At 38.2% G+C, this 26,107-nt stretch overlaps 1 protein-coding gene across 1 annotated transcript in view; it reads left to right on the top strand.

Annotated features, from left to right (window-relative positions):
• The first annotated feature begins 589 nt into the window (after positions 1 to 589).
• The window catches only part of LOC150090353 (uncharacterized), a 92,475-nt gene continuing 66,957 nt past the window's right edge, over positions 590 to 26,107 (top strand). The window contains exon 1 of the mRNA XM_090369085.1: positions 590 to 662. Coding sequence (XP_090225211.1) covers positions 660 to 662 — 3 coding nt within the window. The 5' untranslated portion in view covers positions 590 to 659. The remainder of the gene's footprint in view (positions 663 to 26,107) is intronic.

Below are 26,107 nucleotides of genomic sequence, written 5' to 3'. Positions count from 1 at the left end.
GAATTCTGAGAGGGGATAGTAAATTAAGTTACCCCAATGAGCAATTGACAGCTTGAGGAAATTCAAAGATCAGCTAGATCGGAGCCTCTGTGTGAGGAGTGAAACACAGGGTAGTTTTTTTTTTTTTGTTGTTGTTGTTGTTGTTGTTTCTGGGTTCAAGTAGCCAATATATATCAACATAAGTCCCTGATAACAATGACATCATCGTGTAAATAATATAGTACAGTATAATCAGAATTTCCTTTTTTATTTTAATTATTCTTTTTTCATCGCGGTAAGTTATTAACTTATTACTCATAATTTGTTCCTTCTTTATTATCCTTACAAACACTTTTTTTGTGTTATACATGCGCTGTAATTGAATGGAGTGTAGCTATATTATAACGAAATAGTAAATTCACTAGAATATTCATAAGTTTTTATATTTTTTTCAAAAGTTGTTTACAAACAATTTTATGTAAAAAATTAATAATTATTGTTTTTAACTTTTTTTTTTTAAATTAAATTGTGTATCTATGCTTTTAGTTTCTGGTCTTGTCCACTAGGGCTTATCGTGCAAAATATTTGTATAAAATGAGAAATTGCGGCGGATTTTGTGGTGGTTGGTTTTATTGTGTGACTGGTGGAACTTTCCTTGGTTTTGTTGGGTTGTTTTTGTTATGGTGAGTACATTGGATGAAAATTTGATTATTATTTATAGTAAGATTGTTGAATTTAACAGATAAAGTTATGCGTTACTTATAAGACTGAATTGATTTTTGATTGGCATGGCTTTGAGTTGAGTTTATAATGACAGTCGTTCAAAGAATATGAGGGTTTAAGATTAATAATTCAAATATTCGCCATAAAATTTCGCTAAGTTATTCGTAGTAACTGAAGTGTGATCTTCGTTTATGCTGATCAAGATCGCGTTTTTGTGTAATATTTCCTTTTGGGAACTGTATTTCGAAGATGGTGGAAGTAAAGGTAACTGCGATCTCAAATGCGCGATTGGAAGCGTAGATAATTGAAATCACGCCGTTAGGAGATCCGGTTTCCTCTGGCCGGTTTAGGAAAGTAACAAAATCAAATTACTTCGAGCACCTTGTGTGCTTATCCATCTGTAAGGATGGTAAGTTTTCTATTTGTGTTTGAGTGCAACTCATTTCACTTGTTCAAGCTATTCTAGTGAAGCATGAACTTTGCACTTTCGTGAGTGGGGCAGATTTTCAGCTTCTGCTTTTGTAATCTGAAATTTGTTTCTCCTTATGCTTTTTGCCATGCTGGCAAGTTACCCTGCTTGCGTAGCCTAAAAAGTTGAGGAAATTAACTGTTTAATTATTAGGCGTTATAAGCGAATATCGTAACTTCAAAATGTATCAGCAAGGTAGCACTTGTAAACTGCACCCGGGGGGGGGGGGTAAATTCACCTAATTTAAAACTCGTTTTGTTGCATACTTGTATGACTAATGCTTGCCTAGCAGTCGTACTCTTCGTATTTGAAGACTAACCGATCGTTCCGAGGAGCAGTGATTGACATGTCTAGCCCGCTATGATTAGTCTTAGTGGTTAGTTCCCCCTGCTGTTTTAAAATCTAACTCTCCGATTTTAAACACCCTAAGACTAACCATAACTGGCTAGACATGTCAACCACTGCTACTTGCAACCTTCAATCGGAAGGGGTACCAGATTGTAAAGCCTAACTTGTTTATTATAAGTGGTAGTCTCTCGAAAGAGACTGACGTTCTGATTTGTAAGTACTACTCAAAGTTTGCATGGCGCGAGGGTGGAAAAAGCAGGTCTGAATAGTAAATAAGTGAATCGCAATTGCTGGTCAGTAAGAGTAGATCCCAGTAAATAGGGACGGCCCGAAATTAAACTACATTTTATATTTTTGGCTGTACATGAAGTTGTAGTTACAGTACAAAATGTGCATATTAACCAATATTTTTGGTGACATCCTTTACTAGTCCACGTCCATATGTCGGTTAATTGACCGTTAAATCTCTGATCTACCTATGAAGTAATGTTGGCTGGGACCGCTTTAATAAACAAAACGTTGGCAACTGTGCCGCAGTATAAACAATAACCCGATTTGGGTGGGGACAGGCCTGATTTACCAATGCAAATCCTCCTTCCCTCTACTTTAAACGGGATGGCGAAAATCCCACTTTCAAGTTGATTGCCATCATCGGTTGATTTGATTAAATCAACAGAATTTGCTCTGCCGGCTCGACATTTTAACTTAAGGATCATATGCATAACTTAAAGATCAAGTGAATCTTTACTCAGAAGAATACGTGGCATAATGAAAAACAGCGAGACTGAGTCCGCCTTTATTGAAGTGGAAATAATTGTGAAATGCTTTACTGCATTAGTGTCCACACTGGTCAGGAAATACCTCGACACCTGTTCGGTGAAACTACTCCAACAACTAAAGGTCGCATTTAAATAACTAGGAGCCGAATTGAAATTAAACTGAATCCCTTGAACTCTTAATGTTTATATGTGACTTTTTTTTTTTGCTTCAATAACAAATAGAATAATTTGCATGTTTTTTAACAAATCTAAAATGTTTATAAAGTAGCCAAATCTTTTGGGTGGTGGGGGTTGATTGAAAAAGTTGTAGTTCCCCCCCCCCCCATTATCATGATAGTTGAGTGACTTGCTTCTGATACTGTGCGATGTTACTTCCTTCCGGCCACTGTTTCGATGTTCGAAATATGATAATCTGACAAATTTGTCTTCAGTACAAGGCCTCCACCCATGGCTCTTTGGGACAATGAATGACAGACGCGTCTAGCTCCGCAATGATTGGCTGCCACTTTTGCGTTGGCGTGAATGCAGTTTTGCAAGAGTACAGCCGGCAGGAATAAGATGCAAAAGTCTACAATAAAATAAAAATAAATTTTCCGTTTTATACTCCGGTACGACTAAACAGTCAAGAGTTCACAAGATAGACAGAATACAAGAAACAGCACCGTATTCAGCTGTCACGGACTTGAAACCCCGTCACTCAAGGCACGTGTACTTATGCATCCGCGCGCCTCTCCCTATTGGCGCTGGACTATTCAAGGCAAAATTTTGGTTCGTGTTTATAATCTTGAACCCCTTCCTATCGACCCTTTCCCTGAGCAATGGTTAACAGGCCCTCTTACTCATTGCTTTCCTCGCAGTGATTGCAAGCTCCTACCTCTTCATCATATAGCTTATTCCTCTGCTGTTTTAAAATCGGGAACTTTTTTGCAATTTTAAAACTGCGTCGGGGGAGGTTTACATTAACTCTAAAAAGCGCTGAGAGGAATTATGCCGGTCAATCACTTGTGCTCTCAAGGAGCAGTCGGCCCCGTACTCTAAAGTTAACAGATTTTCATTTTGAACTAACTGAAGGTTATTTTAGACCACAAATTCGGTCGGATTCATACGTAAAACGGTTTCCTAATATATACAATATATTGAATCCGTCCCGAATTGGTGGCATAAGTACTGCATACTAAAAACGATAAATTACTCCCAGGACTAAATCTTCAACTCAAAATGGGTCGGTGCGATACCTGCTATCACTTTTTCGCAATACCACAGTGCAAACAATCTAAAATCCTGTATTCTTAGAAACTGAGGTACTTGATTTTAAAACTGTGCGGATTTTATAACTAGATCTCTAGTGGTAGAGGAGCACAAATCAATAAATTATATAAGCACAAACTGAAATTAGCATTTGTAAACATTGCTTTTGTTCTTTAATCTGATTTTGCTGGCAGCGAGACTTAGATCGCATGGATAATTCACAAATCAGTTTGTCTTGTATAATTTTCCCAAAATTGTAATAACCGCTTACCACGCGAAATAAGTTTAAGCTGGCAGACCTCACCCCTATACACTTGAGACGACATTTCAGGCAAGTTGCGCTGCCTATCATCAGACCTACATTGGCTACTGTCTGCCGATGCTACCAAAACCTGTTGTGCACACAGGAGCCAGTGTGGTCGGATGATAGGCGGCGGTAAGTTGCCTGAAACGTCACTTCAAATGTATAGGGCTTTGGACTAAAAGCTTAAAACTCACGTGGTAAAAGTGGCACTATAGCAATTTTTTTTCAGTAGTCTTGATTCTCATAGCAGAATTTAAGACTTGCGTTATTGTACTGTTATCAAGTGTCTTAATATAGCGAAAAGCTGGTTTCCTATGCCACATGCAGCTCACATCGAATAACTTTCGAGTGTTGTCAGTGACCACGTGCTATCTAATAGAAGGCAAGTTCTGCAAGCATCGTATAAAGGAATGTCAAGTTTGCATAGATTAAAGTCCATTCTACTTCCGGGTTTCTTTATTTCCGTTTTGATGTGCCAGGTTAAATTATTATGATTTTTTTATTATCAATAGCCATATGGTGCAAGGAAGCCTGGTGCTTATACTGCACCAGGAAAAAACAAGTTCCCAAGTTACCCTGAGAGAGACAGTTAAAAGTAGAAGGGAATCGCCAAGAAAGAAGAATGATGATATCCAGCTCAGGACCCTGGGTGTGCCAAGCCCATACTCAGCAGATGTGAGCCCCGGGGTTTATTAAATACTGCGAACTAGTACTGAATGTCTTGATAAATAAATTACGTTGCAACTACATCCTAATAATATAGAAATATGTAAAACAAACGAGCCAAAAAGTATTGTAATTAATGGAACAATGCGTAAATTTGTCAGCTGCAGACTCAAGTCTCGTTAGTTTATTTTCCCACTGCCTTTGTACGGTCAGCCACACCCGGGGAAATTAAATTAAGACTAAGTTTTCTGTTTATACAACCAGATAACATCTATTCATATAATAAAGAATAAATTGACATTCAGTAGTCACCCGAGCTTGAACCCCAGTCACTTAACTCATCACTCAACAAAAGCCTTGCCTCGTTAGGGAGGTAGGTGGGCGACCTCCGGTCCGCTGTAGTTTCCAAAATTTATATAATAAATGGCCCGCCGAATAATCATGAAATTGTTTATTGTAATTCTTATTAGCTGTTATTGTTAAACATCTTTATTTGCACCACGTCTAATGAATCATTTGAATTTGTGCCATTTATATTAAGACTCGATTAAGCAGCAGTGTTGCCAAATGGTAAGTACTGTATAGCTTTTGGCAACACTGGTAAGCAGGCATAGGCCTGCACGTATTCAGTAGTGGTTTCAGGACTGCTCTGCAGAATGTGATTGCACTGCATGCGTATCATGCGTTTTAACTGAAAATGTCAGTGAATAATATCGACGGATAAAAGTAAATTTGGAGAAGATTCACCATTTTATTTTTATGAAGGTATTTATCGAAACCTATCGCAATGCATAATTTAAAACCTAAGATTATTAAGAATTGTATAAATTCTTTAAAATTAATTTTGATTTAATTTTTTTTTGTCTATGAATATTTAAAGATTGCATAGCGTGCGATAAGATCGAACACCATAATAGCAACTTTCTGGCTGAATTCCAGATTATGGGTACACCTTGTTACGGCATGGCCAAATTCGGGACGGATTCGAACCAAAAGTGGCATTTTTAATACTTTCATTTTTAGCTAATGAATAAAGGTTGTTACGCCAGTAATTCGGGACGGATTCGAGCAAAAAAAGCCACTTCCGCCGGAGGTGTACCCATAATCTGGAGTCTAACCCAATTTTTTATTAGAATGGCTACACCATAAAACAGAATTGTTATTTTGTTACTATAATTGTAATTTGGATTTAGTTTTTCTTATTAATAATTTTATGTACGAGTAAATAACAGAACTGATTATGACAATTTTTTTCATTACATCTTAATAATCCTAAATTTTGGAAATTTAAATCTTACCCACGTGTAAATTTTATTTGGCCCGCCTCTTAAAGGTTTCCTGCCCCTGATCTAGGTCAACACTGAATTAGCTACCTTTTTCTCCTGCTACCAATAAATTGGTGGGTGCCTTAGCAGAATCAGATTCTGCTTCCTCTAGGGAGCAATAAAACGAATAAAGGTAAAATCTAAGGTATATTAAAGACAGTGGTGCCTCTGAGTATAAATTCCGACTTGGTGTGTGTGTGGGGGGGAAACAATTATTATAAGCTAGATTGCACGTTTTCCTTTAGCCAGACCTGATCATTGGAATATTCTTCCTGGGTAGTTGACTTGGAGAAATTCAGATCCTGAAGGATGCATATCAGCGACAAGGGAACACTTAAGCAGGGTTTTAATGTCCACTACCATTTAAGTCTCGACTCTAGCAAGATTGGCTCCTCCATAGCCAGGTGGGTGGGCAGGAGCAGCAGTGCGTAGCACACGCTTCGTGATTTGACCGGGGTTCAAGCCCGTGCCCGCCAAATACGGAGGATGCGGAAAGGTCAGGGAATGACCACCGCATATCTCCGGAGCAATATGGCATTAGTTGCTAATGCTCCTAAAAGTCATAACATCTAGCACGATCAAGAATCCACTACGAAAATTAAGACAATCTGGCACGTGGGCTTGAACCACAGTCCATCAAACTGCGTATGTTACTGCACTCCTGAGATTGACCAGGACATTAATTTCACCGTGTTCAGGTAATATTTACTCAAAATAAAAAGAATATAACGTGTATTTTAATATCGTAAAAAATAATTATATTAATGAGCAACAAATCGGAGCAAAATATTAGTGTTTAAAATGAACTTCTCCCTGCTATAATCAATTTTTTAACCTTATGAAAGACATTTAAAAGAAACGCTGACCGCTCATATGATCGGTCATAATTTCCTTTTAGCTCGACCGTCATTTACTCCCCGTTTCGTTTACAACAAGATATGGGGCAGTAAATAAAGCCTTGTCAATATGGGGCAGAATTTTTCGCATCATGGTCTCTGTTTGTTAAACAGGATTTTACAGCAGAGGTGTCAAACACGCGAGCCGCATGCGGGCCACATCTCCAAGTACGGCCCGAATCAGATTCATAAAGTAACATTCAAAGTGCTAAAAGAAGTCTAGTGAAGTTGGTGTTCCTGACTTATTCTTATTTGCCAAGACACTGTTCAAATGCGCATGTTTCCTGCGAGAACCTTAACTGTTTGGTAGTACTGTACATTCTTCTGCGAGCAGGTATATTTTCACTCCTGAAGACAACTTCCTAGGGCGAGATTAACAAGTGAGCACCTATCATTCACACTAAAGTTAGTCCGATTCTCTGTTACTCTGTATATATAATATTAAAAATCTTATTGTAAAGAAAATTACAATTAGTATTACATTTACTTACGGTAAATAATCTTATTTGTAGAGTTATTAAATAAACCAATTATAGATCACCACAAAATTAAAGATGACGTAAATGGATACTGTACACCATTCTATAATAAAATAAATACTTTAATTTAAAAATTAAGTAACTTAAACCCAAATTACGTGGCACCCCGGTTGAAAAATACTGCACTAGAAAGAAGGGAATGAAACAGTTGGTATCTAGATTCTATTTCATATACGAGATAGGGTGAAACCTCGTAATGCATGTTACTGTCCCACTTCCCTTTTTATGGGATTTAACACCCATAAATTTTCATTGGTGCCCAGTACTAAGCTGACAAAGCAATTTGCTGAGGATCTTTAGTAAGATACGATCGGATAATATTCTTATACGGATTTCGTTTTTCAGCTGAATTTGGGGTAATTGGCTACAGTGGAGCCGATTACATGCCTAAGGAATCTTCGATATTTAACATCAAAGGGCTCACATCTGGTGAGTATGGGCTTGGCACACCCAGGGTCCTGAGCTGGATTTCATCATTCTTCTCTTTGCTTTCTTGGTGATTTCCTTCTACTTCTGACTCTCTCTTCTCTCTCTCTCTCTCTCAGGGTAACTTGGGTATTTTTTTTTTTTGGCTGGTGCGGCATAAGCCTCGGGCTTCCTAGCACAATATAGCTAATAATAATAGAGTAAAACAACTACTTTACGTTCGAGTTGGTAGTTCGCTGTCACAAAGTTAGGGAACTCACTTTTGCCAAAAAGTAGACTATTGCTCGCTGATGTTATACGAAGACTAACCTACTCATCTGGAAATATTTGGTAAATAGTTATGAAAAATGCTTTTAAATTTTAACTAAATTCCTTCAGCTTCGTTTTTTTTTTGTAGTTTCCTTAACTACAAATTATTTCCTTAACTACAAATAACCTTGAAATTTTAAATCGGAATTTAATTTTTTGGCACTTTTTCGGAAGCCACTAAGTGGAACTATTTATTGATTTGAAATTTTTCTGTAACTTATTTAAAATTAGTGTAGCATTTATTTGTAATTCCATGATTTGGTGTGTTTGTTCTCTACGTGGCCGCTATAATTGCTTAAGTTGTTAAAATACGTATAAATTATAGCTTAATCTTCTTGAAATACTGATTACAAAGCTACGTAGAAAGCTCTTAAGTAGCTCCTATATCAATACTAAAACAGTGGCAAAATTTGAATGTTTTTATCGTTACAACACTATGCCGGCAGAAGGAGATCCTTTTAACTTTATCACGTAGTCCGCAACGTACTAAAGCTAGTATCGGTGATTGTGTATAGATCAGGGGTGGCGAACTTAATTTGTGATGCGATCTACTTTATTTCAAAATGTGCCGCGATCTACCATCTCAAGAATTTCATTACACATGGTTAAAAGTTAATCAACATTAAAATTTTGCTAATAAATTTAAAATTAAGTACAATTCAATTCTTTAAATTCATACGTTTTAATTTGAAGTTTGTCATCTGCCAAGCTTTCAAAATCGGGGATATACTGTGGTAAGGCCAACCGTAAAGAATCTTCTGTCCCTAAGAGTAGAGCGATTCTTTGTTTCAAATACGAAAAGGTCGAATCACAGATATGTGGAACCAAAACAGGAATTTAAGTTCTGCATTTTTTTTACATTTGGGTACTTTTCTTGGCAAACATTTCCAAAAGTCTTGTTTTTTTATCTGGCTTTTAGGAAGATCGTTTCGCAATGTATTAATTTCATTTTCAGCTAATATTTTCTCCATGTGAAATATCGGCAGATTTTTCTGCAATTTGTTTCGTATCTAAGTCGACATTAAAGGGTAAACATATCGAACGATGATTTCAAAATCATTCACAACTTAATTTCAGAAATATTTCAATATTAAATTCAAAAACAGGATGTTTTTGCAAATGGTATTGCATATTTGCAAAATCATTTCTTTGAGATCCTTAGCCATTGCCAAAAATTTAATGTACAAAAACTAAGCATGTCACCATTTTTCCCCCTTGTAATTAAAAATTCAATCACTTAATTTACTGGCAAAATCTGCCAGAAAGCCAGATCACACTCCGTATCTTGTAGCTGCTGATAATCTCCTTTGATCAACAACTTTAATTTCATTCAGCAAATTTCGAAATCTGTAGAAACTTATTCCGACTCAACCAGCTCACATGTGTAATATCAGAACTGGTTCATTTTCATAGTTGTATTTTGAAAAGTCTCCTTTGATTAGATTGCCCTCTGGAATTCACGATTTTGAAAGCAATGTCCATAACACTTAGTATTTAATTTTTTCTGGTTAACTCTTCGTGGATGGTACAGTAGTAACTCAAAATCGGAATTCATCATTTTGGGCTGCGCGTCGACATGAGTAGTCACGTGGTTCAATGGAGTGAGACTAATACTTAGATTGACTAATCTACTTTAATATTTAAAATTCGTCGTGATCGACCGAAATTAAAACTGCGATCGACTTGTTGGCCATCCCTGGATACAGGGTGGTTCAAAAGCCTCCTCCATATATAGGGAAAATGGTCGCGCTTTTTTAGCAGTGTCACTTTATTCACAAAACATGCTCTACATCAGGCCTGGCCAACCCAAATCGTTCTGCGGGCCGCACGTAAAAAAATGCCATAATTTATTTTATTCATTCATTTTTATTATATCTACATGAGTTTTTTTTTCTTTGCGATCACTTTTTTAAATCAACTGCAATATTTGGTAATTGCACATCTAAATTGATCTTCATCTATTATTGATGCTTGAGATTTAATTTTTATAAATTTCATTTTTGAAAAGTTTCAAACTTATGTGGATCTGAAGGTGCTAAATTTGTGTAGAAAATCTTGATTTGGGATACTTTTTCGCTCTCACATACGTTTTGTAAAAGTAGACTTTTGATGTGGCGTGAATATTTTAATTCATTGTTGCACTGTAAATCAATTACAGGCACTTCCCGACTTAAGCAATATTCGACTTACGTAATTCCCCCCCCCCCCCCCGACCGGTGTGAACTTAAAATCGTGGAAACGTATTTTGCATCCTGTAGGAATAAATGAAAGTATCGTGAAAACTTCAATGTTTGAACCCAATAACACTTGTTAATTCGTTCCAAGACCTCAAAGTTAATTTTCTCTATGTAACTAAGCTATTTAACTCTCTAAAAGGTAGTTTTTATAACTGAGTGCTTTCATCGTTATATTCTGTTTATAAGAATAAATTTTGAACGGCTTTGTTCTTTTTCTAAAGAACATTTCTGGCGGTCACTACCATAAAACAAATTTGCACTTTCCAGTTTATTAGGCTTTTCTGTTAGTGCATCTAATTATAAACGATTAGTCAAGGCGATCTTATTGCAATAATCCCGATAACTGGAATTGTGTGGGTTTTTACGTTATGGTAAAATGTTCCCTTGACTGAAATCTTCAATCATAAGAAACACTTCCAGAATCTCTTCATTCCGATTTACTTATTACAATGAAGGGAAAGCGACCGACGGAAAGTGCAAGTGATATTTGGTAGTTGGGGGTCTAACGGTTCCTGGGATTTCTCCCATCTCCATGTATGTTCTCTGTATGGGTCAAGCCAGAGATTTAAGTGTGGGACATATGTAGTATGTTGTGCCCATTATTCATCCGGCCTGTTAGCCGCCGGGCCCGTAGTGGGGCCCGACTTTACCAATACCCTCGATGGGGAGGGCGGCCGGGTGTTATCAGTGATTGAATCGGTATTCTGGCAGGTCCTGCCACCTACTTTCCTGGGATTTCAGTGGCTAGGACCAAAATAACTATTAGAAAAATAAATAGTCGCGAGGATGTTTTATTGCAAATTTGGGTTTTTGCTTTAGCACTGTTTTGGGTTTACACTTTAGGTTTTGATAAAGTCTAATTGGGTTGGGTTGGGCAAGAATTGTGATGTAGGGTTAATCACTGTGACATGACCGATTTGGGTGGGGAGGCAAAAGCCTGGGGGGGTGAAATAGGAAGCAGAGGGGTCGATAGGGAAGGTGACCCCTGGTTTTTCAGTAGGGCATGCCCATGGCTCACAAGAGGGAAATAGGGTTGGCCAGGGGGAAGAGAGTCTCTCCCCACCAGGGATTAGGGTTTAAAGAAATCTCAAGTGCAAGACTTGATAGCCAGGTGGCACTAGTTCTGATGTCATTCCAGTTCATCATTTTCAGGAACTTCGTTGTGGTGTTTGTATCAAGTCAGATGGTCGGCCGCAGGATTCTTGCTTTGGATTCTGCCAGGAGGAGTAGCCTTGCACAGGTCTCTTGAGTTTCAAATGGCATATTTCATGCTGAAGATTCTTTTGGTCTTGCTTTGACTCTTCTGTCTCTCCCCTTTATTTTTACTTCGTCCACAACATAGATCTATTGGGTGTTATGGTCCTCCCAAGGATCAGTTTGCATTGCAATAATTGTTTTCCTTGTGAATTGACAGTGATAGGATAGGAAACTAGAATTTTTTTTTCAGCCTGGACTGTACTTGTTAACAGGAGATTGCTTCTACAGGGATGGGATACACTTAAATAGAAAAGGTGCAAGAATATTTGCTGATGCTATTGAGGCAGTGTTAGGTGGGTTGGAAAACTGCTAGCTTGGGGGGAGACAAAGACGAATAGATTACCAGTAGCCACTGGCAGAGGTGAAAGATTCTTGCACTGCTTCTATTGGAATGAGCAGAAGCCTGAAAAACAAGATGCAGGATATTTCCGAGACTGCCGGGAGTCATTGCAGCACAAGTAAACACATGGGTTGTGTTAGGGTAGCTAAGAATAGAAACAGGTGCATGTATACTTGCATGTACACCAATGCTAGGAGTTTAGTAAATGAATTTGAGGTATTGCTCAAAACAACAAAGGCAGATATTGTTGGGATATCAGATGTGGTATTACACAGATAAGGAATGCAGAACTGGAATTTGGGGAGTACAACGTCTACAGAAAGGATAGACTGGAAAGGAAGGGAGGAGGGGTTAGGCTATTAGTTAAGAAATACATAAAATCCAAGGAAGTGAAGCCAGTGGACATCGCTGGACAGTGCAGTGTCAAGTCAGTTTGGTGTGACATAAGCATTGGGAGATCAAAATTGAGAGTAGGAGTGTGCTATAGGCCTAATCACTCTGATGTGTATAATAAGAAACTGTATAGGGAAATAGTGGGCCAATAAATCAGAGCCTTATAATGGGAGATTTTAATTTCCCAGATATTGACTGGAATTTGGGGGCTGGTCACACACACACTAGCAAGGCTTTTGTGGATTTATTGGATGATTGTTTTCTACATCAGCATGTTCAGGAGGCAACTAGAGGGAGGAATACTCTTGATTTGATTATCAGCAGTGATTCTTCATGCATTAAAAATCTGCAGATAAATGAACCACTAGGTGGCAGTGATCACAGTGTGCTGAAGTGGGATTTACTCAAAGAGGTAACTACCATTAGGGATAAAGGAAAGGGTTATTGCTTTCATAAAGGCAACTATGATGGACTGAGACTTTAAATTCTATACAGTGGGACCAACTGATGTTACCAACAGCAAATGCAAAATGGGAAGCATTCAAAGAACTTATCTTGGAAGCTACTAGGCTTTACATACCAACTAAGAAATATTGTTCAAGGTTTAGGCCTAAATGGATGTCAGATGAACTAATGAGGCATATGGCAGAGAAGAAACATGCATGGGATACATACAAATTAACACATGACACAGAAGCCTGTGATAGATAAAAGTTGATCTGTAACCAAGTTACAAAGGGGGTTAGGCAGACTACGAGAAATTTTTGGCAAGGGATGCAAAGAAAAACAGCAAAGAGTTCTTTACTTATGTAAACTCTAGAAGGAAGGGGATGAATCAGATTGGTCCACTTGTTATTGATGGGTCAACTGTTGATGATCCTGCTCAGGTAGCTAACAAACTAAAATGAATATTTTGCATCCTCATTCACATGAGGAGTTATTTAGTGAGGGTAAAGCCAGAGGTGTATTCAACTCTAGCAGTAAGCTAGAGAATCTTGTAATAACTGAGAGTAAAGTGGAGGAGAAATTGTTAAAGATAAACACAAAGGCACCCATGGTGGATGGGATCTATCCAGTTATATTAAAGGAGGCAGCAAAGGAAGTAAGCAAACCCTTAGCCATAATTATGAGAGCTTCCTTGGACTCAGGGGAGGTACCCATAGACTGGAGATGTGCAAATGTCACCCCAATTCACAAAGGAGGATCAAAGGCTGACACAAGTAATTATAGACCTGTGAGTTTAACTTCTGTTCCAGGAAAATTAATGGAGGCACTAGTTAAAGCACTGCAGGATCATTTAGACAAGACTTCAGCTATAGCTTGGACACAGCATGGTTTTGTTAAGGGGAAGTCATGCCTGTCCTATTTGATTGGATACTATGATGCAGTCACAAAGGAACTGGATGCAGGGAATAACTTTGATATTATATACTTGGATCTTAGAAAAGCTTTTGATACTGTTGCACATGGAAGACTGCTGCACAAATTGGAGCAGTGTGACATTGGAGGCAAACTGCTGCTGTGGATAAAGGGGTGGCTGAGGGGGAGAAGACAGTGGTAATCAATGGACACTGCTCGTCATGGACTAATGTTATTAGTGGAGTCCCTCAGGGCTCAGTGTTGGGTCCATTATTGTTTTCTGTATTCATAAATGATATTGAGAGGGTATATCAAGCTTAATGTCGAAGTTTGCAGACAATACAAAGGTAGGCAGGGTTGTCAAGGACACTACTGACATTATGCTGCTGCAACAGGATCTGGAAAGGTTGAGCAGATGGGCTGAGAGGTGGCAAATGAAGTTTAACATTGACAAATGTAAAGTACTACACATGGTAAACAGTAACCCCAGAGCAACGTATCAACTCAGTGGTACTACACTGACAGTGGTAGAGAATGAAAGGGACCTGGGGGTGGTTGTGCAGGCAGATATCAAGTTCTGAGTTGTTCAGACGGGCTGCAAGAGTATCTCATGGTGTATTGTCAATGATATATAGGAATTTTTCTAGAAGGGATAAGGAGGTGATTATTTCCTTGTATAAGCCAATGGTCAGACCACACCTAGAGTACTGTATACAAGTCTGGAGGCCTCATTTCAAGAAGGATGTAGAGCTGCTGGAACAAGTACAGAGAAGGGCAACAAGATTAGTGAATGGAACAAAGGGGTGCTCTTACGAAGAAAGGCTTAAGTTTTGCAAATTACAGTGTCTGGAGACTAGGCACCAGTGAGGTGATCTGATAGAGGTGTATAAGGCCTTGAATGGTTTGAGCATGCCTCAGTGCTGATGGGATTCTTGCTCAGAATAATCACCTGAGAGGGCATAAATTTAAATTGAGGAAAGACAGATGTAGGATAGATATGCGGAATTTTGCCTTTAGCCAGCGGGTGGTTGGTTGATGGAACAGACTTCCATCCCTTGTCGTGGAAGTTGATAGCCTAAATAAGCTTAAGACTCAGCTGGACAGGTATTTTGAACAAACAGAGGGGTGAAGTGGAAGTGGTTTTTTTGGCTGATGCTACATAAGCTTGCTTTCTTGCATGAAATGCTAATGCTAACTATTTAGAAATGAATATAGATAATTAAGGACAATTATCTATTGCACTGGAATTAGGTCTCGCTGATTCAACAGTGATCACAAATCAGCGCTCAGGTGCAACATCAAAGATGGAAAGCTGTTAATATGGATGGAAAATTGGATTCAGAAGCAAGTGTCTGAGTCTAATGGCCATATATTCAAGAAATATTTATGAAGATATTAAGAATAAGCATGCCTGGATTTAAACTTGTAGTAGCCCTAAGCTAATACATGTAAGAGGTTTTCTCTTAGTTTGCCTGTGAGAATCTTAAAAATATTTAAGATTGAGCAAGGCCCTAAGCTGTAGCATGTTTAGCTTATATGTAAATGCGTCCCTGAGGATAAGTACGGCGAACCCCAAGTCAAGTTCGTGGCAAGCAATGTGTGGTTTAATAAGTTCAAGCATCGCTCTGGTTTCCACAACGCTAAAGTATGCAGTGAAGTCACCAGTGTCCTGGCTTAAGTGCCTATTCTGCAGTAGCAGAGAAATTGTTTGGAAAACCTCTTCAAAATTTCCACAGCCCTCAACCCCTGCAACGGCATGCTTATCAGCTGGAGACGTTGATTCTGGCAACTATGCTCGAAAAGTAAAATTTGCTGACGTTATGCCTGTCCCCTCCCTTTTTTATAATTTTGAAATCTTTGTAATTGCACACTCTGTAATTTTTCCTATGCATGAGATAAAAAAATGAAGAAATTCTATTTACATGTTCGTGAAATTATTATTTGCTTCAATTAAATTCAGCGAGCACAGTTACAAGAGCTGCATAAACATTTTAGGGAAATTCCGACTTACTCGGTTCTGCAGAACGCAATCCTTACACAAGTCGGAGTGCCTGTACTTCCATATGCCATGAGTTTCTGGTTGGAAGAAGGGAAGGAGTGGTGGGGATTTGGTAAAGTACAGCTGGTCTAGTATTATTCTCGTTATTTATTGTGCCTGGTGCAGCTAATGAATGATTCCCACTGATGTAGTCAGTAGCATAAAAATCATCTGGCAGGCTGCAAAAAGTAAGGTGGCAGGCCACAGGTTGGCCAGACCTGCTCTACATGGTTGCCATTAGTTTAAAAACGCATACGGATGCGTCTCTCACTCATGTTTAACTTGCATTAACACACCTGGTGTTATGCGCATAATTGCACTTTAGGCAATTCATGTTTCGTATCTTTTCTTGGTACACCATGACCTTAAAGTGCCCCCACAAATAAGTGGACTGTTCTGGGGATCTCGTGGGCCACTCCACCGAACCACGGCGACCAATCCAGAAGCCGGAAAGTGCTGACCCAACCAACGGCTCACCCAGGTACCATAATGGGGGTGGTGCCCCGTCTTGCCGGAAATTCTCCGTGCTCGTTTAGCAGGGACTGCATGATCGTGTCTTGCATGTTTAGGTACACCTCAGCATTCAGATTTGTCAAAGGAAACTGGTCCGACAATTGTTTCCCCATATCGCGCACCACACCATCGGTTTTCCTGCATCTTTGAGGGATTCAACCAGTGCGGGTAGTATCACTCCATGGCGATTAACTTCTCCGTTAACGTAAAAATTCACTTTATCAGTGAACAAGATACCAGATGAGAAGTTTGCGTCGCCGTTCAGTTTGTTTACTGCTCATTCGTAAAATTCAATCCACTTATCCTGGGGTACTCACTAAGATGCTGCAACATTTCCATTTTGTATTGATGCCATTTCTGCTTTTTCATGATGCAGACGATACTAAATTGGTTGACATTGCTTTCTGCAGACAACAATCGTGTGCTTTTTTGGACTCTTTGCGAACGCTGCCAGCATGTCGGTTGTGTGCCTTCATTAGTGGATGTTCGTGGACGACCACTTCTCGATTGATCAGTAACTTCAGTCGTTCCAAACTTCTCAGTAAGTTTGGAAACAGTACCGCGTGTGTTCTGTGCTTGCCATGTCTCCTGTTAAATTCCATTGAAACCTTTCAACAACTTCCTGATCTGGCCAGGAGTGATTTTTACACGCTCTTTAGACAAAGACATTTTAGAAGGGTACCAAAAAACATTCTGTCTGTATTAATTTTTGAATCGCTCTGTGCGTAGTATCGCAAATCGAATTCTCACGAGTTCGAATCATGTAGATTGGCGAAAGAACTTATCTATTATAAATACTTCACGAACGTAAGAGTATAGCGTAACATAATCTCAACTTTGTAGGAGATACAAAACAACTTAAACTTCATAGCACAACCAGGCATAGTGTAATTACTGCATTAGATAACTTTATTTCAAATTATATTGAATTTGAACCAAAATCGTGCCTCCAAAGCAGCAAAGAAAAAGGCTCAAGGTAATGGAGTGCCATAACTCGGGAACAGAGGGGAGCTGTTGCCTTTTGAATCACAGCCTTATGAAATGTAGTGCTTGTTTGTTTGCAGAGGCATTAGGAATGGGACATGATATTGCCAAGATCTTTGTATGCTCCGTGTAAAAAGTGAGGATAATAAGCGCTAACTCAGCATCGTTATGGACCTTTATGATAGCTTGAACATTTGTATCCCCTAAGACGATTTAAATTGGAACCCAACAGGCTTGCAGCTCCCCACATCAACCCTAGAACTTGCATTTTGCCATCAGGCAACGCAGCAGCAAACACCAAAGCAGAATGCGCTGGTCCCACGAGCTAGTTGGCGACTATCCTCAGGAAAGAGGAAATATTGTGCAAAAGGATAGTGGCAATTCTACCAGGGTATTTTTTTTTATGAAAACCGCAAATACGAGAAGTATTAGTACTTAGTACCATTCTTGAGTTGGTATCTCTGCCAGAGGTAAAAGTTGATGTTATACAGCAGCTGTCGTCTTTTAAGGACACAAAGGTGATAGTGTTATACATATTGGCAATAATGACATTAAGAGTAGATCTGTGAGTTGTTGCATTGATGGAGAGTTAATGTTGAAAATCGCCAGTTAGGGTTAAATTTGAAAGTGCCTGCACTTCTGCCCAGACAATAGGTAGTAATATTACTTGTCAGTCAGTCTCTGGAGAGACTGCAAGGCTCGTGGAGTAGGAATTTTTTTCTAGTGTGGCTTATGCTTGTTAACAGATGAGATCCTTTAATAGAAAGGGTGCAAGAACACTTGCTGATTCTATGGAAGCAGTGTTAGGTGGGGTGGGAAAACTGCTAGCTTGGGATACATTCTAATAGACTAAAAATAGCTGCACACAGGTGAAAGTGATTGCACTGCTTCCATTCGAATGAGCAGCAGTCTGGAAAGCAAGGATTTAAAGGACTTATGGACGATGTTAGGGTAAGAGTAAGAACAGGTGCATGTATAACACTGCTAGGAGCATAGTAAATAAAATTAATTGCTGGTCAAGACATCGGATGCAGACATTTTTGAGATATCATTGACATGGTGTCACAAATGTGGAATTTGAATATAGGGAGTACAATGTGTACAGCAGGGTAAGGAGGGGTTATGTGGTTGATTAAACAATCAAAGCAGTGCATCCAGTTGACATGGGTGGCCAGTGCAATGTTGAGTCAGTTTGGTGTGACATGCACTGGGAAAGCAAAAATTAGTGTTATAGGCCTGGTGATGGGTATACCAAACTGCTGTATAGAGAAATAGTGGGCCAGTAAATCAAGTACTGTCTTATGAGATATCTTTCCAGATGACTGGAGGTTGATCACTTGCATACTAGCAAGACTTCTGTGAATATTTGTAGCAGCGTTTGAGGCAGAGGGAGTAATACTATTAATCTGATTATCAGCAGTGATTATACATACATTAACAATCTGCAGATAAAGGAACCACTAGATGGTAGTGATAAGTGTAAAAGCTCAAGGTGTTTGATTAATTGCAGTATCCAGGAGGTGATCAGCATGCAGTAGTAGTGTTTCAGTACTGAACAGCTAGTGGAATGGAACTGTCTTCAGTGGTGGGCCCAAGATTTTCTTGGGAAGACAAATCTAAGCTTTAATGATATAACAATCTATTAGTTTGATCATTTTAGCATTAGTAGGGGCACTTGATGCAAGAAAGCAAGCTTATGCAGCATCAGCCAAAAAATAAAAAATAACCACTTCCACCTCACCCTCTGTTCGTTCGAAATACCTGTCCAGCTGAGCCTTAAACTTATTTAGACTATCAACTTCCACGACAAGGGATGGAAGTCTATTCCAGCAACCAACCACCCGCTGGCTAAAGGCAAATTTTCTCACGTCTATCCTACATCTGTCTTTCCTCAATTTCAATTAGGTCGCTTTTTTAGGGGCTTTAGCTCGCTACATGACACTGACAGTAACTGAATCATTGGCACTGCAGGTACTTCATGGAAGTTGATGTTTCGTTCTTATCTGCGGATAAGAACGCTAATTTTCTGGAAACCATGCCTCAGTCAAGTATCAGCTTTTAATTCAAGGGGGAGTGAGGCTGAAGATATTGGTACTTTAGTTTTTTTTTTTTAACCACATTGTATTCTTCAGGATCTTCTGAATACAGTTAAGAAACAAAGCCCACACGTGGGGTAAAAATACCCCTAAAGTAATTTCCTGTAAATGTAGGAAGTCGTAAATTTTGTTTGGGCCCCAAACAGAAAAGCACATGTAATTTTGAGACCTTTCCAAAACGTAAATGAACAGGTATTGCATTAAAAATCACTCGCACTCTGTCTATACAATACTTCAGCTCATTTAGGTATATCCCATTTTCCTTAATATTTTTCATTGTTAATAAAGCTGTCCATCTTATCCAGGTACTAAAGAGCTGCCTCCGTAGCCAGGTGGGAAGGAGCAGCAGTGCGTAGCACACGCTTCTTGATTAGACCGGGGTTCGAGCCCGTCATCCACCAAATACAGAGGATGTGGAAAAATCAGGGAATGACCACCGCATATCCCGGAGTAATATGGCCTTAGTTGCTAATGCTCCTAAAAAATAACTGAGCTATTACCTGGAAGTTCTCTGGGCAACGTCCTCGTGGGTAGCACAGGTGATGCCATAAACTGTGCTGTCCTCCCCACACAAAGTGGAAAATACCAGAGTTGAGTCCCGTCAATGATAGGAAGAATCTTGAGTTTTTTCACAACGTTGCCAAGTTAGTCTATTTGTAATAACTGAGCACAGTGGAGAAAATTGAGGATGAACATAAAGGCACATAGATGGAATCTATCCAGTTATATTAATGGAGGCAGCAAAGGAAGTAAACAAACCCTTAGCCATAATTATGAGAGCTTCCTTGAACTCGGTGGTGGTATCCATGGACTTGATGTGCAAATACAACCCAAATTCACAAAGAAGGATCAAAGGTGACAAGTAATTACAGACCTGTTAGTTTGACTTCTGTTCTAGGGAAATTAATGAAGACACTGGTTAAAGCATTGCAGAATCATCTAGACAAGACTTCAGTTATAGCTCGGGACACAGCATGGGTTTGTTAAGGGGAAGTCTTGTCCGACCAATTTGATTGGATACTATGTGGTCACAAAGCAACTGGATGCAAAGAATAATTTTGATATCATATATTTGGATCTTAAAAGGCTTTTGATACTCTTGCACATGCAAGACTGCTGCACAAATTGGAGCAGTATGGCATTGGATGCAAATTATTAGTAACGCTCTCGGCGTTACTTTCCTTCCAAACAGCTCTTAACTCTGTACAAATCGCAAATCCACTCTACCATGTAATATTGTTCCCACACCTGGGGCAGTGCCCCCAAAACCTCAGGCTTCTAGATTCCAAATTCAGGAGGTTAGTTAGGTTAATTAACGACTTGTCTCTCCACTCTGTCTCAGACGTACTGTTTCTGCTGCTTGCCTTTTCTACATACGATACTTCATGGGCACTGCTCTTCTGAATTGGCTTCTATAATTCTCGTTCTTTCAAAACAGTCAGAACACGTGCCGCCAACATCCATTTATTGGCTAACTTAACTCACTGAACCAACTTCATCTTCCTGGTTTATTCATTCAACTGCTGTTTTCTGGAACAACCTTCCTTCATACATATTTCCTGAAAATTAGTCTACAGAAGTCTAATGTCAACAAATCTTCTCAACCTCCAACCCAAGTACTTTACTAGGTACTACAGGTTCTAATACCTCGTGTTTGTGCTTTTCATAAAAAAAAGCACAATATGAGTTGCAGATCAAATGATGCCTCCCACACTACCATCGTAGTTTCTTAAGAGTTATCTGTGGGTATCTTCATCGATATTACATAGATATTAAACTCTTAACGTATTATGCCTTGTGCTATTTTTTATTTTTAAATAAAAAATAGCAAATTTTCTTCCCAGAAACGGAGTCTTCTGGGAAGAAAAACAGCAAATTGACCAGAGAACACTCAATTCAGACACGACACATAGGTAGTTTAACATTCCGGGTGACCCTAATATTTTTCTTTTACGTTCTTTTCCCTGTTAGAAAGGATGCTAGAGGGGTTTACTGGTACTGTATACCAGAATTAATTGGGTTAGGTCAGTGGAAGCTTCAAGTATATGGTGGCAGTTTCAGCGGAGGGGTCTGCAACTGAACCACCCACGATATAAGCAGAACTGCAACAGTAGTTCTGTCAGCTACAGGCGTGGTTAAGACGAACAAATGTCTGAATAACTTTATTGGTTTGTCATCAATTTCAGAAGTAATTGAACAGTTACAATGAATGTTTCATTGGTTCAACTTTTTGCCAAGAATTTCACTTTCATATTCAAATCCTAATTTAATTTCTGTTAGTGATCAGTGGTTTGAGATGAGACTCGGCTGCCTCACAGGGCAACTAGACGCATTGGCACCAGAGCTGGATTTAAACTTGACCCGAAGCTATAACATGTAAGGCCCCTCACCGGTTCACTGTAATCACCTTAAAAATATTAAGGTAGACGAGGCCTTAAACTGTAGATTTTAGTTTGTAAACTGCCCTTGATTAGCGCTCTCCTATCTGCAACGATTCACCGTGACAGTTAACGTTAAATTACTTCAGTTTTTTGAATTTGTACTTGGGTTTTTACCATAGGGCTGATAAAAATGAACCCAACAATAATTGTTTTACTGCCATTTGCTGATGCTTTTAAAGCTACTGATGTGCAATAAAAGCCAGTTTCGAACAATGAGCCATTAGTTGCAATTACATGCTCCTTAGTCGCAGCTCTATAAAAAAATAATGGGACCGATCGTTTTTTAGTGCAAATTAAATGCGGTCGAACCGATGCTGAGCACTTAGTGACAATAGCTGATTCGAATGGCTTGCCACACTGCTTTCATAACTGTAGTGGTTGCATCCTAAGGGAAATTTCCATTCTAAAATTGAACGAAAAATGATCATGCTATCGTAAACTGATACAGCCGGTCGGTCCTTAGGAAGGGAACAGCTTAGAATTAAGAGCCCCAAATCTTTTACCTCCTCAGCTAAGGCAAGGAAAACTTGCTGCCTTTTCCCACCATTAATTATCTTACCTGGGCTTTCTGAACTCTGGACCGACCATGATAACACGACCACTAATAAAATTTGCAATTGCGTTATCGGTAAAACTGAAAGTAACTTAACTTTTTACACTTTAATTTTCCCTTGAATGTAAGTAAATCGGCTTAAAAGTAACAGGTGATTCGACATGTACAGTATTATACATGCGTGACTGTACTTTTTCACAACATTTACGACTGTATTTGCATATTTTTTTAACAAAATACAGAATTCTGTTTTGCCGGGCGAACAAATTCCAGCGTGGTGCCGGTTCGCGCGAAACAACTACACACGACAGTTCAGACAAACTCGTGTGTAATCATTAACTTAGATCAACTACTGTGACAAGACTTTACTAAAGGAGTTTCGAACAGTGTCGTGCCCTTTCGTATATAACAGTTGGCGTTTCCAGCAGACGCTGGTTTTGACATTACCCTGAACTTGCTCTCCTTGACTGGCTGCCTAGCTTCGTTGTTTTTGAAACAAACGGAGGAAGCAAGCTTTCGATTATGTTATTTTTAACACTAACTTTAATCTAGACTTTCTCTGAAAAGTTCAGTTGTAGAGTGATAATCAAATCTTATGCTTGAACAAAATTTGATTATCCCTCACTTTTCTGAATTGTGAACTACTTATACCTGTGATTTGATAAATCAAATGTTCTATAAATTAACTACTTGGGTATATTGCAGTCCTTTGTATGGGAAGAGTGTGATAAATGGCACTTGCCACACTTCTGATAGACCAGAGGGAGATCTGGAGCAGAATTATTTTCCCCTTCATAGGAGCTAAGAATTGTTGTGGTGGGCTTTTCTTTTTAACCTTAAAAATTAAAATTGTTTTAACTGAACTTTAAAACAGTGCAAGTTGTACTTTTTTTTTGGGCTAAAAAAATTAACTTAACCATCAATGGTGTAGAGTAACTTTAAGCACAAATCCTGTATTCCAATACTGTATTCAAGAATGTCATGTTATGAGTCAGTAGACTTCGACTTCAAAGTGCTTGAAGTTGTTAATGGTCCAGGTAGATCCCTGCCCCTCACAGTTTAACTTGAAGAGGCATGGCTGCAGTGAGTTATTTACACAACCAATAATTCTTACCACTTTTAGGTAAGAAGTAAAATCCATTTTCTGGGGTGGGGTGAAGCTTGCTTTTTTCCATTTTTTTATAAATGGAATAAGCTATATAAACAAGCTGTTTGCATTTAACTGCATACATTTATATAAATGGCCATAAACAATCAAATTTATTTCTAAATTAACTATTTAGTCTTTAAATAAAATTTCTAAATTAAATAAAAATAACTGAATAAATACTTGTCTAAACAAAGCATGTTTTTATAAACATGCACTGCAAAATTGAACTAGCTATCTAGTGCTAGACTTAATCTGTTTTGACCCACCTAATTTCATGTTTGACCCCTTAAATCATTTGCTAGTTCAAGCTTCAAGGATAATTGTTCAGATGCAACTGCAAATTTTATATTGAATTCTTTAAATTTGATTTTTCATACTACAAAGTAGTGGCCACTTGTATAGTTCATTCAGTTCCTGTTATAATGCATTCTGGTCTCATGATCAATCATATGAAGTGGGAATCCTGTTTATAATGCTCCTTAGGCTTGATCCATTTTGAAAGTACTAATGTATTTTTTTGGTGGATGGATTGCTTCCCCTGAATCTGAGCTGTAAACTACTGTAACTGAACCTTCAACTTTAACTTGTTATAGTTAACTGTTTGTTAATGACCAACTACTCATTCAAATATGTCAATACAAGCTTCTAAAGAAAATTATGAAAATAGTAACTTCAATAAAAATTGAAGTTACTCCTATCATAAATAGTAAGCTTGTCATTGACAAGCTTAATGATCAGATGTATATCCCTGCCATGAAACACCAGGAACTGGATGTTAGGAACACTGTTGGATGAGTGAAATTGTCATTACTATATCTAGTTTCTTGGAACTGGGAAATAACCCAGTAGAGTTCTGTGCTTAGCCTAGGGTTCAAGTTCCCTATTTTTTATCAAACTTTATTTAGAACATGTTATAGATATGACAAGCTTTAGTGCTTGGATCCAACTCAACTTAGATTCAGTTGCAACCTACATTTCTTTGACTTTTATAAGGAGCTGGAGCTTAACAAACCAAAGATAAACCTATTAGGTTGCCAATATTAAATATAAACATTGGTCATTTAATTTTAAGGCTTTTAACACTAAGGATCTAGTATTAAATCTGTCAAGGTTTAACTATTTACAAAGTAGTGAGAACACTTATTGACCAAAAGTTTTCCAAATTTTTTTTATAAAAATTTGGCACTCTGCTAGAAGTAACCCCTTACATATATTGTCTCAGATATACTGCAATATAAATCTTGCAATTCTGCCTGTGCAGCTGTAGTGCATTAGGTATCAATCTGAATTGATTCCAACTTATTGAGTCCAAACAAGTGCTGCCAACACCTGTCCAACTTAACTCATAGAACCAACTTTTCATCTTCCTAGTTTATCATTTGTTTTCTGGAACAAACCTTCCTTCACACTAATTTCCTGAAAATTGGTCTATAGAAGTTCAAGTCTAATGTCAACATATCATCTTTTGTCTTCTCAACCTCCAACCCAAACATGGTACTAAGTACTATAGGTTCTATACCCATTGTTTGGGGTTTCCTTAAGGGGATGGTGGTTGGATGTCACATTGGTAATCTGTATGAAACTTATCCTCCAGAAATTAAAGATGGAAGACTAGTTGACCCTTTAAGATGTAGGTGGTCTCTTGAACTTCTCTCTTCTGAACAATAGAGGTTCATGCACATCTGCAGAAAAGTTAGTCAGTTTGACAGCATCTGGTTTTGTTCTTATTTTTAATATTTTTTTCAAAGCTAAACTTAAATTACTTGTTATAGAATACTACTTGAAATATCAAGTTTAGATTTCAGACCAAGAAAAGTGCAATGCTTGACAGAGTAATATACTGAAAGATGCAGACTAATAATTGTAATGCTTTATCAAACACATCCACTTCAGTAGCATTTAAGTCTATTTTTATAACTGAACTTATTTTAAACATGTTTTTCTTATTATAGCATTCAGTATAAACAACTTCATTCTAAATTGGTCACTATAGTTAAAATATGCTCAACTATCAGTTATGTCACTTTTTTCTGGTAAATCAAATGTAAGGTATGTATAGGCAGTCAGGCCCTGTGGGCCATAAATTGTCAAACCCTGCCTTCTAATATTGAGTATGTGCAAAGAGCTAAATTCTTTGTTAATCATCAAAATAGTCTCGTATTTGCTAAACTGTTTAGTACAAGTTTAAAATTGCATATATTCTATGGTTTAATTCAAGCCCATAGAACATCTACTGGCTATTATCATAATAATATGGCCAACAAGTTTGTTTTTCAGCAGTTTCTACTAGAGATAGCATAGTGATTTGACTACTCAGTGAGTAGAGCTTTAGACACAATGTCCTATTCTAATAGCAACAGCTGTTACACAAGTGCTACATTTAAAATAACACAATCAGATTCAATTATGTACATAGTCCCAAGTTCCTAAATCCAACTAGACTTGATGGATCTGAGTCTACTGTAGTGCATTCAGTATTTCTGAAGTAAAACTGTAGCAATCAGTCCCTTTTTGTCAGGACTAGTATACTAAATTGGAAAGGATAATTTATCATGGGCTCTGATTTAGAAATGTATGAAATCTGCATTGGACTAGGTAAATTATTTCAGATAAGTGTCAAGAAGCATAGTAAGTTGACACATCTGTCTAAAATCATGTTTCTTAATCAATAACATGTTTAGACATTAGCACCTCAAAAGTGCTACAGAATTTAGTTTAGTGTTCAACTGTTTGGA

The sequence above is a fragment of the Mastigoproctus giganteus genome, chromosome 2 (genome assembly GCF_048544385.1).
Source record: "Mastigoproctus giganteus isolate SK-2022 chromosome 2, ASM4854438v1, whole genome shotgun sequence".
Classification (NCBI taxonomy): Eukaryota; Metazoa; Arthropoda; class Arachnida; order Uropygi; family Thelyphonidae; genus Mastigoproctus; species Mastigoproctus giganteus.
This window is presented reverse-complemented; position numbering and strand designations above follow the sequence as displayed.